This window comes from Venustampulla echinocandica (assembly GCF_003357145.1).
Source record: "Venustampulla echinocandica strain BP 5553 chromosome Unknown scaffold_13, whole genome shotgun sequence".
Classification (NCBI taxonomy): domain Eukaryota; kingdom Fungi; phylum Ascomycota; class Leotiomycetes; order Helotiales; family Pleuroascaceae; genus Venustampulla; species Venustampulla echinocandica.
In genome coordinates this window covers 74471-97565 of record NW_022474218.1, presented here as the reverse complement: position 1 = coordinate 97565, position 23095 = coordinate 74471, and the positions used below count along the sequence as shown (strand labels likewise).

The window sequence follows — 23095 nt, the reverse complement described above, 5'->3', positions numbered from 1 at the left end:
AGGAATGTCAAGTTTGTTGTCCAAGAGTTAACGAAAAGCTTGTTAATTCAACCTCGAGGGTTTGTACGGCGTAGAAGTAATTTCAAATCAAATTAACTATGTATAAAGTCGATATATGGCTATCTACTGTAGGTATCTACAATTCTAGAAGCTAGAAAATATATATGCACCATCTTAGTTAGGACTATGATATCTAGAACACCAAAGTTCGTTCCCCCGGATATATTAAATCGAAATCAATGTGGTAACGCCGTTGTACGCATGCAATCCGGGTCCGTAGACGCAGCGGAGCCAAAACAAATGCAAATGCCTACCTATCCAATACGCCGTATGCCGTATGCGGTGTATGCACCGAGTGAAAAACGCCAATTCCAATGCCAATGCCAGATGTCGCCAAAACCAAACCCTCTTACGCAGCCCGACTCATGCCCATAAATATTTATGTTTCGTGTGTACGTGATAAAACATCGTTCGGTGAGGATGACGAGGATGCCACCGAAGGATGACGAGTTTTTCGAGTTCCGGCTTCTGGTTCGAGTCCCGTTTCACCATTTTCGCCACCAGAGCTATTTTCGGATATCTGAACGGCATCCATCGGATTCGAAATCTCCTCTGCGACGGGGCTCATGCCTCCCAGGTCGTCTAAGCCACCTGCTTTGGCGGCATCCCACCAATCTTTGTCGGTTTTCCGTGTAATGCTATTGGAGCGCGAAACCGCTGTGACCTTTCTCTCAGCCAGCTCCTCGTCTCTTCGCTGGTATGCCTGTCTTGCCTCCCTAACCATCTCCTCTCGCGTCCGTCCTGGTCCGTGGTGGACGCTTCGCCTTTTCCCGACACCCTTCCAGCCGGACCAGAATTTGAGACTGCCCCAGAAGCTCCCATCAGTGCCGGGGATATGCCTCCATGGTTTCTCACGGGTCGAGAACAGCCAGCAATCGACTGCGGCTTGTGAACAGATGAAGATGGTGTTGGCGCATATTAAAGCAAAGGGGTGGTTTGTTGCAAATCGGTCGTCGTATTGTAGGACATGGGACACAAAGGGAATGATCCACATCAACATATACACTAAGGGATAGATAAATAAGAAACGCAGTTGCCGGCGAATCTTGTCGCGAGTATGAAGCATCTCTAGGTCGATGAGATTCTGACCTCGGGAGTTGAAGAGCTGCAATTGTGATCCAGGGGTAGAAGTGTCGCTAGACCCTGAATTACCATGAATTGAAGATGCATCGGGAGTCAAAGGGGAGCCGCTGGCGTCCAGTGTAGAGCGTCGAAGAACATTGTCTCGCGAGGAGGGGGCTCGGGAAGGCGTGGGTGCGGCTAAGGATGAACGTGCAGAAGAATTAAATGGCGAAGATGCTGGCATGGTCGAGGAGTGTTTGGCCGGGGTCAACATGGATGGTTGAGGAGGATCTCGAAATGGGTCGGCATACGAGTTGACGAGTTCAGATGAAAAAGCCGGCGGATGGGGATTGTCCTTCGAAATAAAACTTACCCACATGAAGCGGTGTGCATCAGTGGTGGTAACTAAATCCCGACCTCCATTTCCATATCTGGATTCGTTTACTGACTCTGGTATTAATCCGTGGCAGAAGAGTGGTGGCGTTGGCGGAAGGCTACTTCGTTTTGGAGGTTTCAGTTTGCCTTTGACAGAATCAAGTGAGTGGCGGTTCTCAATCGGCTCCTCTCGAGCTGCTTTGTCGAAGCCTTGGAATTTGTTTCGGACGTAGTAATATATCGATACATATATAACGAAGATAACAATGAAAATGATATAGCGAGGAATCCAGCTTAGAGCAAGCTGATACCAAAATGGCCGTATGGGAAGATAGCAGTAGGTGCCTTCCGTAATGTATGCACGGTTGCCGTTGACGAAGGCGAGGGAAGCCATCAGGAGAGGGAACACGATCCAGAGGACGTATGAGATGTAGCGGTAAGGATAAAGACCCCCCTCACCAGTGGCTTTCCCAGGTTTGAATATATATAAAGCGGTATGGATAGCGATTTGAAGAACTGCAAAATCTGCACGATAGGTAATTAGCTCAGGTCAACAAGGCTGCGACCGAAAACCAACCTGATGCTTCAATGCCTAGAGAAACGAGAAATCCATTTACTAGGCAGAAGGTTGGGTTCGACGACAGGGACGACTGCGAGAAGGCCACGATCGGATATATCATAAACCAGAGAGCCTTGAACATGTCGCTCTGGATCAGTAGCATAATGAGACTATTCAATATTAATATCCATCATTCAATGATCCCACGGTGCAATCCACTTACTCGTGCCGGAAACTCCTGCGCATTTTAACAAACCAGTAGAACGCAAGTATAGATGATGCCACGCTGAGTGCTGCAAATACCAAGGCGAGGGTTTGCAGAATAGTTCCCTCCGCGTTAGTCAATTGAAGCGAGGAGTTGGTCGTATTTCCTAGGCTCCGTGCCTCGATATGGAGCTGAATTTGAGGCTGGTCTTCGCCCATAGCGAATGGAAGAAACGGCGCCATTTTTTCCCCCGAAATTTAATTGTTTTAAGACTTTGGGCAGCGTGATCCTGTCCAGTTCCAGCTCCTCCTTCCCGGCCAGGCGAGTACGGCTGCCGGTGATATGTTGCTATGTGTTTGAGTCGTCGCTCCTTGGTAACCCCACCATCTTCTTTGCATCAGCCATAGACGAGATTTCGAGATTGTCGACGTAAATACTAGTGCACTGAACCGGATCTTTTGTTATGCCTCGGGAGTTTGAACGGATGGTTTTCCCGCATTCTACACAGCCAATTCTCCCCGGTTACTTATATTTGATCCCGCGTTGTGTTGGACTGCTGGACGGTTTTCCAAAACACCGAGAGTGCGTTGTCAATTCGTCGCTGGGAGAGTGGGCGTTAAGACTCTAAAGAGTAGCGTGAAGGGGGCGGTGTGAGTGTGACCCGACGACAGCCTTGTGCCCGGTTTCTTGGTTGGCTCCGGCCAGGGGGAAGTGCTGGCAGCTGGCCACTACTTGGTGCTTCACAGTGTGCGAAGCAGACTGTCCTGTTGCAAGTTGGGCTCGACTGGTGTTGCTGCCTGGTCCAGAGCGACGAGCAGAGGGAGCGCGGGCGTGAAGATGAAGGGAGAAAAAGGAACGAGAAACACGCCGACGACGAGTCTGGACGACGACGAAGACGCAGACGGGATATTATTGATTCGCACTGGAATTCCAAGCTTTCAGGGCCTTACGTGCTTACGGGGGATGGAATGATTCCGGCTGGGGGATTGGTTCTTTTCTCTCGCCGTCTCCCACTCTCACTCTGCCTCTGTCTCTCCCCCAGTGGCACAGCCAGAGTCTTCTCCACTGGGTCGGTCCATACTCCACCGTGCTATACCCACCAGCTGGAGACGGAGACCGAGATGAAGGGCTCATAGCCTCCTCCTCGAACGGGCACACTCCATTATTGCATTGCAAAGGTCCAGGACTACGGTACGAGCATGGAGCTAGAGCTGGAATTGAATCCCAAGCCGTTGGATGGGCCAGAGGAACCCCACGTCTCACGCGACCCAGCTCCCTCCTAGGATACTTCGTACCACGACGGACAACCGGCCGGCAGCCAGAAAAACATTGTCAGGCCAAGTGGACGGCGGCTTTCCGTTACAATTGCTTGTGCTACACAGGCGGTCGGTCCCACGGGGGCGGCTTGCCTTGCCGCCAGTTTTGCTGTTTCTCCATACGCAATGCCGTTGCACCCTCGATCCCCGTGTATCACTGCCAGCGTATCGCGATAGTGGCGGTGGCATATGTGCCCCTACAGACACCGTGCTGGCACCGCCCGTCGTACAGAATACGCTATTCCACGTCTCAATCTTGATTATGGTCCTCAGTTCCAAGTCTCCTCCTTGTCCCAGGCTCTCACTGCCACCACCGATACTCCCAGGCCTCCAATACGTCTGCTAGTACGGTATATCGGCACCGAGACAGCACAAAGCCAAGGGAAGAAGGGCGGGTGAAGGCCGGCCCTAAGGGCTTGCACGGTTCACAAGCCGACCATCTTTGTTCCCAGCAGAGTGGGATGGGCCTGTCTGCCTCTGCCTCGAGCGGAAAATGGCACTGGGAGGGTATGGATCTAGCTACCTGCGAGTATGAAGGACTCTGTATAGACCGTCGACAGGTTCCCGTGGAAGATTGGAGCAGTCTGCAATTGTGAGCCAGACCGCCAGAGAGTTCGACCGAGAAGTACTCCGGACGCACGAGACCAGACCGTGCAGCAGTCTCGTGAGACTGCTAGCATTGTTGCACCGTCGGGAATTAAAAAAGCCCAACTCCGTTTGGGCGTACAAGTAGGTGGGGCTGACTTAAATCCCTTAACTCAGGGTTGACGCCTATATAGCCATCCCTCTGATAACCCAACTAGCAAATAGTTTTGCATACCGGAAGTCTCGTTGCGCATGCTCGTACGACATTGTCAGTGTCGCTCAGGTGAGCGTGCAAAAGTAAAACATATGCACCAATAAGCGTACATGCCGCCAACCCCCACTCAACTTCTTCCTATAGATCGTCATGTTGTTAAATGCCGGAACAAACAGTTCTGATTTTGAAGTTTTGGACCCGAAATCCCCCGCTTTCAATCAGATCGAGCTTCGTTTTCGTGTTCCAGCCAGGCCAGTTTGTTAGGGCTATCCCGACAACGCTCCCGCCCCTTGATACCAATCCATACCGACTACGCGGTTATAGCGGAAAGCTTCTACTGCACCAGTAGCGCAAGGCATTATTCTCCTCCGCTGGGGAGTAGAGGCTTGAATTCGCTTGATTGAAGATGAGCGGGGACCCCGATCCTATGATGATAAGCAGAGACGGCAGAGTTTTTAATAACACCAAGTGACCAAGCTGCCCGCCGTTGTGCGCTACGTATTCCAGGAGAGAAATATGAGGCATTAAGGACTGGCTTGTGTCCAATAAACTTTACATGTCCTCCAACATTTGAAGGAACCGCTAGCAAGGTCTCCTGCATGGGATTTGTTTTGTTCTTCGAGGCAAAGCAATCCCAAAAAGCATTGCGGAGCGGTTTAAAATAACATATTCCATACCCAAACAGCTTTCGCCATCCTTGTCCGATTTTATCTAAACAGGCCTGCTCATATGCAAGTTTTTATATTGGAGCAGTCGACATGGTCAACGTGCGGTTTTTATTTTTGTATGTTAACCACGACTTAGAAACAAAATGATTTTGGGGTGGAATGAAGACTCCTCTACTGATGGGCATCTCGATATTGGCAACCGCAAAGGAGCCGATCTACTTGGGCTGGTCGGACGGTTTATGCCAAGGTGAGGCGCAAGAAGGATGCACTACGATGAGTTTCACCTCCACGATGCGGAAGGGCTTACAAGTTCTAAGGACATGGTGGTGCATATCCGGCATCCTTCCGAAATTGCGCCCACACTTACTCCGTACTTCGTCCGGGTTCCGGCTATGATCCCCTCACTCGCCTCACCCGCCTCGCTGGATCCAAGTCTGGAGTATGGGGTTGGTGTCCACCAGCTTCTCCAAGCAACAAAGCGGCCCATAATTGACTGATTATATGTTTCGGAGTACTCGAGTAGTATTAAAAATTTAGGAACAGAGAAGTAACATCTTTGGGGGCACCGCAGGATGCGGACTCTCAAACAAGCTTTGCAGCAACAAGATCCTTCATCAGGATCAACTAACTCAGTCATCCAACCCAGGATGGTTCATGCGCCATCAATCCTAGGCAGCAAGAAGAATCAAGAACACTCCCTGTTCTTCACTGCCGATGAATATGCAGCGCCCTAGCAGCTGCTCAGCGGACGATCCATGGTTTAACGGCCTACGAGCTTTATTTTCACGAGTTGGAGCGCTGCAATGTAGCATGTCGTTTGGGGACCTGGTGCACGAGCTCCATCTCGTGCTTCTGTATGCTCGGTGTCTTTTCGGCTGGCAACTCTCATGTCGCTCATCCGTGCTTTGCGCAACCTCATCAAACCGCTGTCGAATCTGATTGACACGTGTCAGAGAATCAGGAAGGAGATTTCGTGACTGGTTATCCAAAAGTTGACTTGGGATGTGACGGGTTGGTAACCCAAGGCATGGGTTGTGGGAGGGTATCTCACGAGTGCCTTCCATCATTGCAATAATGCCTCGTAAGTGCCCAGTGAACTTATAAGACAGTAGGCTGATGAATGCGACGTCTTTCGAGTATACTTGATACTCTATTGCGCGCACTCGAAGCGCAACGAGGGTGTAGCCTCAGTATAGGTAGTAGTGTCATCTATTGCACACAGATGCTCTCCATTATTAACGTCGAGGCATTCGAGCGGCTTGAATGGATGTTCGTTTTAAGTATAGACTTTCTAATTTAAATATATTTTTAAGAGGTGTGCTTCCTACAGACGTGTCATTTATCTCACATGGCTTATTTCAAGTTAGGTAAGTAGCTCGAAATATTCTACAGCATATTACTAAGGATCGGTCAACTTCTCTCGTCCTAGGGATGAGGCTCTTGGTATAATAAACATTAACTTCTGCGTGAAAGCACCACTAGAAGTCCTCCGCAAACCCCGCGCCAGGAGGCGGCCAAGCGGCCCACTCGCCCTATCGCTGCCTTGCGAGCATTCACCCGATCAAAGAACATCATGCCGATCTCTTTTTATCGAATCGTAGAGTTCCCATTATTACATTGCACTTCAAAACAAATCGCCTTGGAAAGTACCTTGGCACGATGTACGGCCGTCGGCTCCACGCTTCTCGCCAATCTGAGATGATGGAGTACCTGCATCCGAAGTTGCGATGGGGCGGAAGCCGGCCAGTGCCTAAACACAACGGAATCGCGACTCCGTTTCGCCGGACCTTCAATGTTCCTTCATTCTCCCTCGTCTACTCTGTAGGACGTTATGATGGAGCTGTTTTGCTTATGCTTGCCAAGTTGGCCTTCCCTCTTTCTTCTCCCTCCGGAACCATGGAGATCGCGTCATTGCGGTCCATTTGGGCCATTTATGTGTTGATTTGAGATTTATCCGAGATATCAATGTCCATTATCTTTCAGCCTCTTCTCTCCAACTAGTATTCACAGACAGAATGGGGCGGGATTTCGGGCATGGTCACCCGTTTGATGGGATTGGCGCCGATTACTCCAAGGCTCCAGACATTCTCTCTGAGCTTCAAGAGTATAAATGGCCTTGACCCCCGCACTGTACTCTGCATTTTCTCCTCCAGCCTCCAATATTCAGCATATCTCCTTCTCATCATGAAGCTCTCATCTGTCCTTGCAGCAGTTTCCGTGGCTAGCGTCAGCTCAGCTCTACCTTTGGAGGCCGTTGCGGATTCCGCAGATGCCAGAGATGTGAATCCCTTCCGTGGGAAGAACTATTTCGCAAACGCGTTCTACGCCAGCGAGCTCGACCAGACTGTCGCAGCATTCTTGGCCCGAAACGATACTTTGAATGCAGCACGAACACGCACAGTCCAAAAGACCGGCACCTTCGTCTGGGTTTCTAATGTGGCGGGCCTGAAAAACATCGGCGAGACCATCGCCGACGCTCGAGCAGAGCAGCGAAGGACCCGGCGGCCGCAAATTGTCGAGTTGGTTCTGTACAATCTGCCTGACAGAGATTGCTCCGGTGGTGCATCGGGAGGAGAGTTCACATCTATCAACAATGGCCTCGAGCTTTACAAGACCAAATTTGTGGATCCTTACGCTGCCGAGTTGAAAGCTGCGAAGGACTTGACATTCGCCGTTATTTTGGAGCCAGATAGTTTGGGCAATGTGATCACAAATCAGAATCTCCCATTCTGTGCAAACGCTAGCACCATCTATGAGCAAGGAATTGCGTATGCGATTGCGAATCTCCAAGCCCCAAATATCGCGCTCTACATTGATGCTGCTCATGGCGGATGGCTGGGATGGGATGACAACTTGCCTCTTGGTATGATGAGCCCTTCACTTACGAATACAATAATTGCTAACAACATTTTCTAGCCGCCGCTGAATTCGGCAAGGTAGTTAAGATGGCGCAGAATATCACCAAGCGCGCCAAAATCCGGGGCTTCGCCACCAACGTGTCAAACTTCAACCCATATGTTGCCAACCCGCGTGCCAACTATACCGAATACAGCAATGCCTTTGATGAGCTGCACTACGCTGAGGCACTTGCCCCCCACTTGACCAACAACTCCCTCCCAGCACACTTCATCATTGACCAAGGACGCGCCGGGAAGCAAAACACTCGCACCGAGTGGGGCGATTGGTGCAATGCCGAAGCTGGGTACGGGATAATTCCTACCACCGAAACGAACAGTACTGTGGTTGACAGCATTGTCTGGGCTAAACCAGGTGGAGAGAGTGACGGCCCTTGTGGCGCAGATGTTGCTGGAACCCCCGCACCGAATGCAGGGAAATGGTGGGATGAGTATACGCAGATGTTGGTGGTAAATGCAAACCCTCCTTTGAAGCCAACATACAAGAATCAACTGCAGTGAAGGTATACGGGAAGGACTGTTCTTGCAGGAGATGGCGTTTAATGGATATGCATATCATAGGCCCAACTGAAGAGTAGAGGTCAAATTAGAAATCCTCAGCTTGACGTTGCCATTAATGTTAAAGATGTTAATCAAACATACCTCCCCAGTTCATCTTACTCTTGTGATATTATATTTTACTTAACCTTGATTATCATCGAAGCCAATGCGCGATGCCAATCCTTGGCCCATTCTAGCCCGCTATGCGCTGTGCAGCGTATAAGTGTAGAAATCGGCTATATCTAAGGTCGGGACGGTGGATGTTGAAAATAGGAAGGTCGGAAAACACATGGCGATTACCCAGTGAAGCGTGAACCACTCATAACGCCCATGTGCCAGCATATCGAAATTAAAAAAAAGCTTGATTTCGATCGGCAGTGAGTGTAGGCTCCTGCAGCGCCTCTGCAGATATGCATAACCTTGCGTTATCTATCCACCTGGGGTTCTATCTTATGGACCTTCCAAAAACGGCGCATTGTGCCCGTGTTCCTGGGCGATGTCTGCAGACTCGCCTCGGTGAACCATCCACAAACATTACATCCCCACATCAACCCTAGATATATAAATTCCTATTTACCCTTCAATTGATTTACTTTTCGTGTTCTTACAGCTTTGGGTCGCATCCGTCCATCTGCAAAAATGAAAATGCATATTTCGACGTTTATTGTGGTTTCTGCTTCGTTTCTCCCCTCCGTATTTTGCTGGGGCAGTCTTGGCCATTATACAGTGGCATATATTGCGTCGAACTTTGGTTACTGACCTTGAAACTTAATTCTCCGTTTCTCAGCTAATGCATACTACGTAGTCACGAACGCTACCCAGGCAAAATTCCAGGGTATCCTCAACGACACGAGCGCCGATTACCTAGCATCAGTTGCTACTTATGTACATCCCGCTTAGAAATACCCCCTGTTAGGCTGCCAGTGAGAACTAATAATGGTTTCCAGGCCGATTCATATCGCTATACCGACGAGGGCGGTTACTCTAAACCATTTCATTATATCGATGCAAACGACAATCCTCCGGCAAGCTGCGGCGTGGACTACTCACGCGACTGTGGAAGCGAAGGCTGCATCGTGAGTGCTATCAACAACTATGTAAGTGTTGAAATTGTAATTCTGCTATCGAATCTGACATTGTCCATAGACGGAACGTGTACAAAGCAGTACCTTGAGTTCTGCAGATGTAACACTGGCTGCGAAGGTAAGCTAAGCTAAATTGCAGGTTGGATTGCTCTAGCTAACAAATATAGATGCTTGTTCATGTAAGCTGAGAATTTTGCTGAGCTTGTGCATGCACTTGATTTATCCTGCTACCCATTCATTTCGATTCTTCGTTGCATTTGGGTTGTCACTCATTTGAAATTTGAACGGATGAGGTCTCCAGGTATCACAATTGTTGATTCAACACTAATTCCATAAATTATTGATTATTAATTAATGTATTTAGTTTATCGGGGACATCCATCAACCTCTCCACGACGAAAATCTAGCAGTTGGGGGCAATGATATCCCGGTAACATTTGACGGGAAACCCACCAACCTCCATGCAGTGGTCCGTTCACCCCCTTTGAAGTTTCCAATTCCAACCACTGATTTGTACAAAGTGGGATACCAGCATACCTGAAAAGTACGCTGGGAAAGCAAGCCTGGAAGGCGCTCAAACATGGGCTACTACTCTAAGCACAGCAATTAAATCCGGCTCATACAAGTCTTCGGCAAAGAGTTGGCTTGCAGGCATGGACATATCCGATGCAGTTACCTCGAGCATGATTTGGGCTACAGACTCCAATTCTTATGTTTGTAGTTCTGTGATGCCAAATGGATCTACTGAGACGGAAAATGTGGATCTCTCAGGGGATTATTATGCGGAGGCACTTCCGATTATCCAGTTGCAAATTGCAAAGGCGGGATATAGGTACGTGGCGTGAAGTGAATATCGCAGTTGTGGCTAATTTTACCTAGGCTCGCGGCATGGCTGAATCTTATTGCAACTGGAAGTACCTGCATTCAAGGCTAGTCGCGATAGAAACCCGGCTACGTGCGCTACTCTAAATGCTCGAAGTCTATAGCCCTATGTGTTGCAAGTGTTGGTTTTATAATCAACTTACCTGTAAAAAAATGAGCACCCGGATTAGTATATAGTTTTGGGCAAGCTGCATGGCGTGATTTGCATTAAATTACTCAAACCCTTTTTTGCAGCACCCTCGATAAGCGCGTTAATGGTGTCCTGGCAACTAGGACACGCCAGTATGTGATATCAATTTCATGTTTAGAAGTCGTGATTGCTACATCCGACCTCGTCAACGTCGAATAATCTACAAAACAAACATATAAATCATATCACAGAGTAACCAATAATTCCATCGCATCAAAAGGCGACATAATTATTGTAGATCATTGTTGTTATTATAAAATTTGGCCGTACGGTAGGAGGTGTTAACGAAGACGAGACGATTGGATTACATTGGTGATTTGAAGATGAAGATGGTGTGGATTTAGTGTGAGAAATCCTCGACACTACAGAACCCCAAGCCCAGTCCCGTGCGCCGAGGACTTTAGCCATGCGCCAGCCACAGCCTAGAACAGCCACAGGCTTGGCAAATGATTACATAACTAAAATTACAAGGCAAGTGAGTGGTCTGGGACAAGAAACCCCGCCTTTGTAATAGCATCAACTGTCGAAGCACAACTTCGAAAGCACACACCTATTGCTCAAACCTCGCAAGACCTGTTTTGAAAAATAGCTAACAATCCCCCTTTATTGAAAGAGTCAAAGAGCCATGGCGCCAAAGCCCATACTCTGCACCTGCAATAAGCGCTTCAAGACCAATAACGCAATGGTCCAGCATCAACACGATTCCCCATGTCATACTGATGCACCACAAGTACCAGAACGAATGCTGCATCTGCACGAAATAGTGCAAAGACTATCGCTACAAGATCAGGAACCGGATCATGGCGTAAGGTGTACTGATTGAATAAGCAGCGAGCTCTGCTAAGTGCACCAAGTTCATCCCTTTTATAGGCGGCGGGCCGACGACATTCTTGGCCCAGAATTCGAATTTGCCCATTTCTGAGCAGGTAACGGCAGGAGAGAAGAAAGTTTTTATTGCCGAGGGAACGAAGAAGGAAAAGAAGAAGAGAAGCAGGGGGAATAGACTGAAGAATGACCGAGTTGGTAACTCGAGCTTGCAATTTAATGCGAATACAGGGCAAATGATGAACCTGGCCGAAAATCAGGACTGGGCGCTGTGCGATAAGGATTGTGGGTGGTGTGGGCATTGCGCTGAGGGCGTTTTGTATTAGGTTCCTTTCTTTAGTTAATCAGGATATTCACAACACCAACCAGGTCGTCGTCGCTTGTAAGTTTCATCAGTTGTCTGCCTGGATCGCGGGTGGCTTCCAGCTGCTATGGATGGCGTACTTGAGGTTGAACGACTTGTTAACAAGAAATCCTTCTCCCCATTCATCGTCTAATCGCCCGAAATCTCTCTATCTCACCTATTTCTACTGCCTTGTGAAATTCCGGGCTACGGAGGGCGCGCTTCCGAATTCGGGTCAAGTGGTAAACAAACCGCTAAAGCGCCAAAAGAAAAAGAACAAGTAATATATTATACGCGAAAGAAATAAAAAAAAAATGATCTTTTCCCCCTATCCGGTCCTCATGTGGTCACAGACGCTGCTCTCGCCTTCTACCATCGTTCTTTGCCGAATTAACGACTCTCTCCCACTTCCCCTAGTAGTAACTGATGAATTTCGGTGTTACCCTACGTTCAGCTCAGCTACCTTTCGGGGGGCGGGGTAGGACACGAACCTGCCTAGCAGTGGAACTGATGGTTGTGTTGAGACACTACCGCTGAGCCATGGGCCGGCCTCAGCTTGTTCACTTATTGGGAAAACGGCTTAAATGAAATTATATAGACACTGTTCGGTAAATGGGGAAAGAGGCTGCAAGGCAGACAGAAATTCTGAAGGCAGTTTGCTTTAGAGACCGCCCGCTATCCTTACCGCCTACTTAAGGCTGATGACTGGATATGATATGATTTCAAGGAGGGAGACACTCATGCCACAGAGCAAACCCCCATTCTCTAATACAGCGCCTTTTGCAAAACGTATTCGAAAGAAATGGAGTCTTTATTGAACCCGAAATTCATGCTAGCTGTGTTCTGGCCTCCTCACCTTCGACACAGATTCCCAACTCAACTAGGCCCCTACTCATACATTGAAGCTGTGCCCCTTGGCTTGTACCCTTTGGTATTTGTGGCATTTCTCGTCCCCTATTGACCACATAATGCGCGGCTCATTCGCCGTGTCTGGGTTAACTCGGTAGATCCGTCGACCGTTTGGTTTCGAGTTAAAGCGTTTTGGTTTCCAGAGTTGAAGCAGGAACCTCCCATCCTGATCTTCTTTTAGCAACCATTGATAGCGCACAGATATTGTAGTCCTTACACATCTTTAATTTTGAAAGTTCCACGATGGGTTCGTGAATTTGACAGCAAGCGCTCTAGGTTGTGGAGCCACTTTGTAAAGGCCCGACGACGGCTTGGAAGAGTGTTTTACCGTCGCGTATTCTAGTCGCGCTCTATCTTCGGAGTACGCCAGCGCTTGAGTTGATCAAAGTCTGTCTTGACTCTAACTATGTGCCTAGAGGCTCCCGAGTAAATAATACACTGGGGATTATTATTTGCAGAGCAGAGTCCTGGTCGTATACGTAATATAGAGACCCCTAATCCATTAAGCTATCAGAATAGGTGTGAGCTATATGAACAGACTCTAAAGATCTGTAACTTTGTCTCCCTGGACTTATTTATAAATGTTAAGGATTGGTACCTAGCCTGGCAGGCACTTTTCAACCGGCAGTCTTTTTCAAAGTGGCCACGCTTGAGGCACCGGCGGCATTGATCCTTGTCATCAGATCTTCATATTCACATATTCTAGCTCCGTACAGTCGTAATAAAGGCCAAGCTCAAACTTAAACTCGTAACTAATAAGCTACGGAAATATGGCCTATAAATAGTAACTTCGTAAAGACTACTATTGCGGGTTTTCTTAGTAACGTATACTCCAGGGGCTGATTGTATTTGATCCCAATCGGAAAATTATAGCTCTATTTGAACGTAATAAGACTTCTATAACTCGTCGGCTACCGGTATGCGAATAAGCCTATCGATATGGAACCGGATTTGCTCAAAGGTCTATTATATTAGTATTGATTCTTGAGCGAGAGCGTTTTCCAAGGAGCCTTACTTACTTAACCTTATGTATAATCAAAATTCGGTTTCTCCCCTTAGCAGCCCCTTGGATTGGAGGTAGTAACAAGGAAGTAGCTATAGGTATCTTAAGCTGGCCACCAAGGTTTATGTGAGAATTGGAATCAGGCAGACGGCCACCAGTGTTACCTCTGCCTCCGTTCCTTCCACCACGACCTCTGATAATCTCCAGGGCAGGGATGCAAAGGCTGAGATACACTGCCTGTGCCAAAGAGCGTACTTACTCCCATCAAACAGGGGGATTACACCCCACTTGAGAGTAACGTGGGTGAGTGAGTTGGAAATAGGGCCTGAGATGGATTTGTTCGACAAGTTCGAGCGGGGTAATCGTAAGTTACGATAAGAGTAGAGTTGGAGTTGTATTAAGTAGGTTGATCGTCTCCGGGCTCATAACCCGTAAGTGGTAACCCGAAGTATATATCAGGACGTTTAATCTAATAACAAGTGTATGGGCGCTGTGGGAGGTTACCAGTATAGAGGATGTGCTTACGCCAAGCCTGGTTCAGCAACACTAATCAGTATTCTGACATCCTTCACGAGCAGGTACCTAGGTAGGCATCGCTTTTAGTCATCTCTACAAAAGCCCACGCGAGATTCTTCAAGTGAAATTGCATTTCGCTTTTTGTGATATCCGAATAAAAGCGAAAGTAGTGTAGCGGAGGCAAGCTAGGACAGAAACTCAGCAAGATACGCGCAGCTAGTGAATCTCAAAATCCTAGGTGCTTAGGAATTCTGGTCTTAACAATAGTACTTGGTACGAGCACCATATATCACCCTTGATAGGCGCCCCCCGGCTAACGAGCAATCACATTACTTCGTGACCTGCCCCGGTTCGGTTCGTAAATGGCGAACCAAGTAGCCCAATAAAATTGCTCTCTTCTATATTCTGGCCCTCATTAAGGCGAACGGGAATCAGAGGCAGCTTTTCCTTCATCGCTGCTAGACCGACTGGGCCTCCATAATAGTCAAGGCAGTCATAGTTAAAATGCAGCAACATTGTCCTACTGAGTGTGGCGCAATACTCATGATTTCCCCGCGACGAGGTTCGGGTTCCGCACGAGAACATAGCATAGCACATCAAAATTCCTAGCCAAGGCAGCTTCTTCAAACACCACCTGTCCGGCTTTCGAGACGGCACATTTCGAGCCACAGAGGCATTCAGTGGAATACTACTAATCGTTGGCCCTGACGATGTAGTCTGCGACAAACTACTTCCCGCTGCTCGCTTCACACAAGATCAACGCCCGATGAGTCAGCACATCGTAGCCGGTAGGGCCTCTCTTAGCGTGTCTTTCATGAACTACAGGATGATAGGTGATTGAAGTTTTTGTATCTCAAAAACCGGACAGATGGCCGAGATGGTTATGGCGCCAGGCCAAAGTATATCTTAACTACATATTCCTGGTCACGTAATGTGGCGTGGGTGCGAGTCCCACTCTGTTCAATTCTTTTTTTTTTTTGTTTTTATTACTTTCCAGTGCGGAGCCAAATTAACCGACACACCAAAAATCATCTTTATTTTTCGCTTTTAGGCGTAGTCGTAGTGCAGGCTTGCGTGGCTAATAACGAAATCCAAAGTTTGCATTGCCACAGCCCTCCACAACCGGCACGTGTACGCTAACCTACCTAGGTACCTAGGTATATTCGTTGTTTTTAGTGATCCTGTGACTCAAAATACACGAAACAGCAACCAGCTTGAGCACACAATAGAAACATAGAGGCTGCTGCACTGCTGCTCAGTAGCCCAAAATGGAACTGAAAGAGAGGCTTGCGCTTATCAACGAGAATCTCGTTGAGGTGCTGAATCCAGAGTTGATCGAGCAACCTTTGGCCGAGGGCCGCAATCCGAAGATCTACTGGGTGAGTTCATACTCCCACAAATGGCCACCTATACCTTCCTACACCGTCTGAAATGTACTGACAATCTTTTTCGTAGGGGACTGCAACGACCGGAAAGCCTCACTGCGCATATCTGTGAGTCGCTGTCTATCTGTCTATTGCCTTCGTTACTCGCGGCTAACAGCATATCCTAGGGTACCGGCAATCAAGATCGCTCAATTCCTGGCGGCTGGATGTGATGTCGTCGTTCTTCTTGCAGACATCCATGGCTTTCTTGACAATCTCAAAGCACCAATGGAGCTCGTGGAGCATCGGGTTGAGTACTATCGGTTGACCATCTCCGCGCTTCTTAGTGCTGTTGGTGTCTCAACACATCTCAAAAACTTAACCATGGTTCAGGGAAGTTCGTACCAAAAGACAGCTGAGTATGTGATGGACGTGTATAAGCTTAGCTCTTGCATCTCCGAACATGAAGCCAAGAAAGCCGGGGCCGAAATAGTCAAGCAATCGGACAGCGCACCTTTGAGTAGTCTTCTTTATCCTGTTCTCCAAGTGCTTGACGAACAGTACTTGGACGTCGACGCGCAGTTCGGTGGTAAGCTTTATTACACGATCCATATCTTCCAGACTAGTATCTCATTCAAATAGGACTTGATCAGCGGAAGTTGTTCATCGCCGCGAAAGAATGGTTGCCGAAGTTAGGATATAGACAAGTATGTTACCACTATCGCTAAATCTAGATTTCGAGCGTCCCTTAGAGCTAACTCTTGCCTAGCGAGCACATCTCATGAATGGCATGGTTCCAGGCGTAAATGGTGGCAAAATGAGCGCCAGTGATCCAGGTAAACTCTCCTCGCAACGTCTCCTCGCAACGATCATCTTGTAGCTGTACTGATTCGGCCTAGACAGCAAGATCGATCTTCTCGACCCTCCAGAAGTCGTCAATCGAAAGATCAAAAAGGCAACAGCAGCTCCGAGAATTATCGAAGATAACGGTGTTATCGCCCTTGTCGAGTTTGTTTTGCTTCCAGCCGCAGACTTGAGTGGAAGCCGAGAGTTCCGTGTCGACCGTGATAGGGATGGTTTGGAACCTTTGATCTACACAAGCGTCGATAAACTGCACGAGGACTACAAGAATGATATTCGTAAGTTCGCCCGCTACTCTCCTCACGAATACCTATCCTAACTCTCGTTGGTTAGTCACTCCCCAAATCCTGAAGTCGGCAGTATCAGCCGCTCTCAACAAGCTGCTGGCACCTATTCAGGAGGCTTACCATGCTTCACCGGAATGGCAGGAGATAGCTCTAAAAGCATATCCGCCACCTGCCAAAAAAGAGAAAAAGGTAAAGAATAAGGGGACTCAACACCCCAAATCGAAGAACGAAAACATCAAGAGTTCAGACTCCAAAGAAACCACTTAGAACGGACTTGATGCACTGTCCTTTATCTCGGGTAATCAATTACTCCATGGCATGGGCAAGAATCAATCCGGCTACCTCCTCTTCGAAACTGCCCGAACTCCATATCCAACTTCCCATTTGGGTATGAGGTTCCACATGCCCTCCATTGTTTAGATACTCGACGAAATTCCGAGTACACATAGATAGCGGGAACTTAAAACCAAACAATAAAGACCGACATACAATTCGCCCATTGCAGATTCATATATCCTTTAGCTTTCCCTTATTGCCCCTTGTTCCATTCATCCAGATACACGGAAATAAATCGTTAACATAAGGGAATCGTGGATGATATTTCACCAATCCATTGGTTCTAATGCAAAACTCACTGCTAGCTTTTGTGAAAATCCCGCTCTTTACCTTCCTCTAACATTAGTGGCATCTGCCCTTCTAGTAGGGTGGACTGCATTTTGCTAGATAGGAGCTTCACAGATATCACAATCACCAACTGGTAAGAATTGATTTAGAAATAGGAATTACTTCAAATAAGGAGCTAAGGATGAATACCACAAAGGATGGGACTGTTTTAGGAGTCTGGTAAAAGACATATTCCGCGTCTATCTTAAAGCTTCAAAGCTAGATCTTACACTTAGAAATCACCCTAGACACCGTAACTCGCGCAAAAGCTCCCCATAGAGGCGAGAGTTGGTTTCTATGAACAGAAATTCCGCCCACACCGATGTAGCATCAGACACCGCCGCCACTCAGTCGGATAACTTGGCCTAAGCACGCAAGAATCAGCAACCGGGATAAATAATAATTGCTGGAGAGGAAGGACATGAAGGGGGCAGAAAACATACCATTGATCCATTCGCTATCCGGGCTCACCAAGAGCGCAACAGCCTTCGCAACATCCGACGTCTGGCCCACTCTCTTCAGGGGACAGAATTTGGCAATTCCAGCCTCTATGACCTCCTTTGACATCTCGGGGAACCCATTCGGCACATAGTGCCACGCATTCTCATCAAACATATCAGTCTTGATCCCCCCGGGTGCGATGGCATTAACAGTGATACCCTTCTCACCGCAATCAACAGCAAAAGATCGAGTGAAACCTTCAACAGCTGCCTTGCTTCCCGCATACAGAGCATGGTTTGGGATACCGCTCATGCTCGCAGCAATGGAACTCATGAGGATAATACGGCCACCACGGCCTAGATGCTTGAGACCCTGTTGGGCGACGAAGAATTGACCGCGGCAGTTTAGGTTGAAGATGGTATCGAAATCCTCTTGGGTGACATCCTCCTCCCGGCGCCAAACTTCAGCGCCTGAGTTGGAGATGACAAAATCCAGACGGCCAAAATGCTTCACTGCTTCGTCAAAAAGTCGGACAATCTCCTCTGGCTTGGAGACATCCGCCCCGATTGCGATTGCCTTGCTGCCTAGCTTGTTGATCTCCTTTACTACTTCTTCTGCTTTTGTCGCGCTCTTGGCGTAGTTGATCACCACTGAGGCACCTCGGGATGCCAGCTCCAGGGCCATTCCTCGCCCAATACCCCGTCCGGAGCCGGTGATAAGTGCTACTCGTCCCGCATATGGCCGGGGGTCTTGAAATAGGCTGCTATTCGGAACAGTGCTGCCGCCCGAGTCTTCTGTAGCACTTGGAGACATCGTATCGTTTCTTCCTGGTACCCGCCTTGAACCGAAGTAGTTGGCTAGGATATTGAGATGAGGTATTCCGTGCAGAGTGTCAGAAAGTCTTATTCAACTTTCAAGCCAAGGGGCTGGATATTTAATATTCATATCCTCCTCCGATGCCGAGCCGTATTTTGTTTTAATCTCTGGTAGCATCGCGTACGAGTACCGCGGCCTGACATCTTCAGGAGTCTACCTGAGAGATTAGACTCGGAGCGTAAACTCAATCTTACGCCGACAAATTGATAGTGCGGTGGTCCGTCGAGAAAACGGCGACGGAAATCACGTTCTGCCCGTTCTCAATGGTAGGTAGGCATCTACACGGGGTAGCTATTTTGTTGCCCTGCCCTATCAAGCCTCCATGCCCGCGGGTAGCATATCAAACCCCCACCATCGGACGTCCGCGAAGTGCGGCGGCGCGAGCTGGAAGGCCGACATGTGCAGCGGAAGACAAGAATATCCCATAAGGACGCTCGTAACTCCATATTGTGTCTCCCGAGTTTCGACGCTGCGGAAAGTTGACTCCGAGACTTTGGTAATACCGTGTCCCGGACTGATAGCACCGCAGGGTCCAGCTACTGAGGATACCAGAACACCGCAACACCGTTCCGCAGCATGGAGATTATCCGGACAGCGGGCTGGGACTGGGACTTCCAGTTTATCGTGGAACCCCCCTTCGCGCTTCAAATGGAGTTTTTCATAATGTGGAAATCGGAACCATCTCAGACGTGGTCTTAGCTGGGAGTAGTTCCGTTCGCCACAATGTCATGTTTACCATATTCTAGTATTTGAAATTGAGAAGGATCCATGTACGCTTTCAACCAAAGTGTACATTTATTGCATTGCCATAAATAATACGTTACAAACGACTCTAGTTGTTTGGTTGCAAAGATAATATTGCCGTAGTTTCCTTACATCTACGAGTATTACCCATTCCACACTCTATTGAGTGCTGTGTAACCTCACAGGAGCTGCCTATCCTAATAACAAGTATTGGAATTACTCCATAGAAAAGCAAAAATCATCACGTAATCCCACCATCATAGCAGCTTCACAGCTGTTGAATCTCACGTATTCATAAAAAGCAGCGTTGAGAAAATTCGAAGACATTAAAACTTCATGTAAAAGCATCTGGCGAGTCAAAACACCAGTTGTTGTAAAGTGTTTGAAGCTTCCTGCCGATTCCATCGGGCATCCTGCCTGAGATTCCCTCCGTAAGCAGCTGGGAACAATGCTTCAATACTTGACCGGGTTGATTCAACTCAGTGAAGCCTCCATCGCTGCGGCTGAGAACTGGAATCCCCTCCCCGTTCCACAGATAAGATGTCACAGAGGGGTGCTCCGGGGTTACAGCATCAATCGCGAAGAAATTTTCGTTGCCAACTCTGTGTGGCACGGTCGCGGCCTGCGAGAGGCTATATAACCACACTATCAACGTAGCTCGATAGACTGCAGCAGACCACCAATGAGGTCGGCGGTGTTTTGGTATTGAGTTAATCAAGCGGAGAACTTGGCCACAATGGAACAACGCCTCTTCTCCGCGATAAATGCACCGCTTGTAGAGGGTGGAAGAATGGGTAAGGGATTCGCCCAAGTGCTCTTTTCGTGCCACACGCTCAATATCGGGGAATGAAGTCACAGCATTGAGACTGATGAGGTGATAAAGAACCAGATTTTCCTGGACAATAGGGGCCACCGGATCATCGCCTGTGTGGAAGATGCAGAGGCCGTACCATCTTTGAAGTAGGGACTGAACTTCTTCAAGTCTTGAAAGGGTCGATGCCTTCGTGACGGTTCGATTTCCGCGAAGTGAGCCCGGTCCATCTGAAAAGCAAGTTATGATGTGTCCAAGGTGCGAGACGAGGGAGTGCAGCGGATGAAGGAGGAGCTTGAGCTGGAGTGGTGTCAATTGCCGATGGGATTGGATGTTGTCATGGAGTAAGTCTTGGAAGAGATCACCGATAGACGGGCTGAAGTGGGGAGTCAAGCCCGGCACGGTAGTTCTCCTGTCAGGACGATCATGGGAGGCACATAGAGCGGCAAGCCATTCATCGGCGTCTTTGGCAAGCCACAGGGCCTCGTCGCTCGGGATCGGTGTTTGCAACTCCGTGGTCGAGAGAACGCAGGGTGTATCGTGGAACAGACTTAATTCTTGGTCGGCCATCACCCAATTATAGACGAGGCTGCTGCAGCGTTAGTGAGTTGTCCGCTGAAGCAAGTGCATGTACGACTGGCCCGCGAAAATGCCCGATGGCGGTGAAAACGCAAAATAGATGCCGCGACCACATCAACCGCACATGTAAGTTTAAACACATATAAACATACCGATTCCTAGTTTCTCTCCTCACCCAAGTCCTCCATTGGAGATCTTTGCTTGAGCAATTATCAAATACCGGAGTAAATGGCGGCTGTGGCTCCATCATTCCCGCATGTTTGAGCATCTATTTAGGATCAGTAATTGTCAAATTCAGGCACCTCGCACAGAGAAAGGACACCAAAGGGGACTCGGCCCACTATCAATGGATTGGTAAAGGAAATCAAGGCCTAGGCTTACAGCAAGGTACATTCCCCTCTGACCCATGGCCATGTCCATATGCCATTTATCACCGCCTATACATGGGTATCAGCCCAGTGACTGACTAAACTTGGTAGATGGGTAGACTTACCCCAAGCCGCAAGCATTGTGAACAACAAAGCACATCTAAGGACAACAGGATCTGCGGACAACTCCACGTCCTTTTCAATGAGGTCAAAAAGCGATATCCGACATGTTTCGGTTAACCCAGCCGTCAACTGACGTGCCTGTGGAGATGGGATCGCGGTGGCACCTTGCGCAATCATCAGTAGCACCAACAAGGTGGATGCCTGGTTGTTCAGCATTAGTTCATTAGGGTCGACGGTTCCCCCATGTATTAGGGAATAATACGAGGTAAGGGTCCGAACGTAATTCTGGAGGAAGTATTCCAGGGTTCCAGCCGGTGGCAGTACCAAGAAACTAAATCCGCCACCGGAGTTTTGAGGTGCGGCTGACTTTGGCCAGCTGTTCAAACCACCGCGGTGAGTTTTCAAGGCTTTATGAAGAAAGCTTTGCGTGATCGCTAGGATCTTATCCCTCGTACTCGAATTTAAAGGAACTATGGCGATTGAGGTAGGGTGGTCCATGGCGAAATCTTGGTTGTCCATAAGGGAGTCCCAGACGGTTGGATTTTGCGAATTCTGCTCCAAGGTTTCCAAATGGACGATACCGGTCCGTGGGCAGGTATCCGAAAAGATGGGGGGGTTACACCGCGCAAGTGGCCATGCATCCTCCGCAGCGATAACTGCTTCGAACTCAGAGATGAAAGGTGTTTTCATCCTTGTATCAATGCACGCATGTCTCTTTGTTGGGGACATCATAGGTGTCGGAGAAGCGTGGCTAGTGTTCCTGGTGTGGGATGTGGAAACCGATGCACGGGAGGATCTCGAGGTTCTGGCATAGGAACTCGATGATGTTGCCTCACTCAGGTCGCAAGTTGGAAGGTCAAAGCCATCTAAACACGACTGCGATGGAACGTCTCCGCCACTATAATTCTCTAAGCCCATCGGGTATTCCCCCCATGAAAGGAACTCCTGAAAGTCGATTGCCGGGTTATTGAAATTATCAGTGAAGTCCATGAATCCGTTGCTATCCATTACCGGGATAGGGAGGGACTCGAATCCCTCTCCACCAAGATATCCGCCGTCTGGAAATGAAGAGCCGTCATTATCGCCAGCGATGTGTACATGAGGATGCGCCACGCTGCCGGAACGGACGAACTTGTTCTCGCCATATAAAGTCTCGACAGCATCTCTGTCTACATCCATATTTCCAGTTGAGTTTGATTGAGCTGATATCCTCTTGGTAATGGCGGTCCCAGCGGTACGGACAGCAATCTTCGATATCCGGCGTGCGAACCTAGCCTCACATGGGAGGTTTTTCTCATAGCATCGAGTACAAGGGACTGTCTTGTCACAGCCTGCTTTCGCATTTGCACAGTTAAGACAGGCAATGGGGGTTCGTCGTGTCAGCTGCGGAGTTCTTCCTGGGGCGGGCTGCATCGTGTCGTGAATTTCGTGGTAACTGCTCTGATGTCTCTGAAGAAGGTCCCTAGGTGACGTTAGCTGTGGGCCATCCTCGACATAGCCTTTCACATGGAATGCAAACCTTCTAGCAAACGACAATTGGCATGAGGTGCAACGGTGTGGCTTCACGTTGGTATCTACAACACGCAACGTTAAGCATCTCTAAAGAGAGTTTTGGGGCACCAAGTACTTACGACTGGGGATGTGTCTCTCTAGGTGCTCTTTTCTGGTGAAGCTCTTGCCGCAATAGGTACAGAAGACGCCAACCATATTCCTTGCGGGAACATCC

General features: G+C 48.6%; 6 protein-coding genes across 6 annotated transcripts; 3 read left to right on the top strand and 3 right to left on the bottom strand.

The window, feature by feature from the left end:
* Positions 1-439: 439 nt before the first annotated feature.
* Positions 440-2503, bottom strand: BP5553_10018 (uncharacterized protein; the record flags this gene model as incomplete). The annotated part of the gene is made up of 3 exons (XM_032018641.1): positions 440-2022; positions 2075-2226; positions 2280-2503. 3 exons carry the CDS (start codon positions 2501-2503, stop codon positions 440-442), a joined length of 1959 nt encoding a protein of 652 aa, XP_031865049.1.
* A 4725-nt stretch (positions 2504-7228) lies between these two features.
* Positions 7229-8460, top strand: BP5553_10017 (Glucanase; the record flags this gene model as incomplete). Its single annotated transcript, XM_032018640.1, has 2 exons — positions 7229-7907; positions 7961-8460. The coding sequence occupies 2 exons, from the start codon at positions 7229-7231 to the stop codon at positions 8458-8460; spliced, it is 1179 nt and encodes a 392-aa protein (XP_031865048.1).
* Positions 8461-9138: 678 nt separating this feature from the next.
* On the top strand, positions 9139-10518 carry BP5553_10016 (Phospholipase C nuclease; the record flags this gene model as incomplete). The annotated part of the gene is made up of 8 exons (XM_032018639.1): positions 9139-9250; positions 9305-9384; positions 9447-9596; positions 9646-9702; positions 9752-9763; positions 9949-10053; positions 10106-10416; positions 10464-10518. 8 exons carry the CDS (start codon positions 9139-9141, stop codon positions 10516-10518), a joined length of 882 nt encoding a protein of 293 aa, XP_031865047.1.
* Positions 10519-15520: 5002 nt separating this feature from the next.
* On the top strand, positions 15521-17031 carry BP5553_10015 (Tyrosine--tRNA ligase; the record flags this gene model as incomplete). The annotated part of the gene is made up of 7 exons (XM_032018638.1): positions 15521-15631; positions 15708-15745; positions 15805-16205; positions 16259-16323; positions 16386-16452; positions 16516-16755; positions 16811-17031. 7 exons carry the CDS (start codon positions 15521-15523, stop codon positions 17029-17031), a joined length of 1143 nt encoding a protein of 380 aa, XP_031865046.1.
* A 726-nt stretch (positions 17032-17757) lies between these two features.
* BP5553_10014 (NAD(P)-binding Rossmann-fold containing protein) lies at positions 17758-18681 on the bottom strand (the record flags this gene model as incomplete). The annotated part of the gene is made up of 2 exons (XM_032018637.1): positions 17758-17792; positions 17871-18681. 2 exons carry the CDS (start codon positions 18679-18681, stop codon positions 17758-17760), a joined length of 846 nt encoding a protein of 281 aa, XP_031865045.1.
* Positions 18682-19822: 1141 nt separating this feature from the next.
* Positions 19823-23076, bottom strand: BP5553_10013 (Zn2 DNA-binding protein; the record flags this gene model as incomplete). Its single annotated transcript, XM_032018636.1, has 5 exons — positions 19823-20888; positions 21031-21146; positions 21260-21315; positions 21372-22943; positions 23001-23076. The coding sequence occupies 5 exons, from the start codon at positions 23074-23076 to the stop codon at positions 19823-19825; spliced, it is 2886 nt and encodes a 961-aa protein (XP_031865044.1).
* Between the last annotated feature and the right edge of the window lie 19 nt (positions 23077-23095).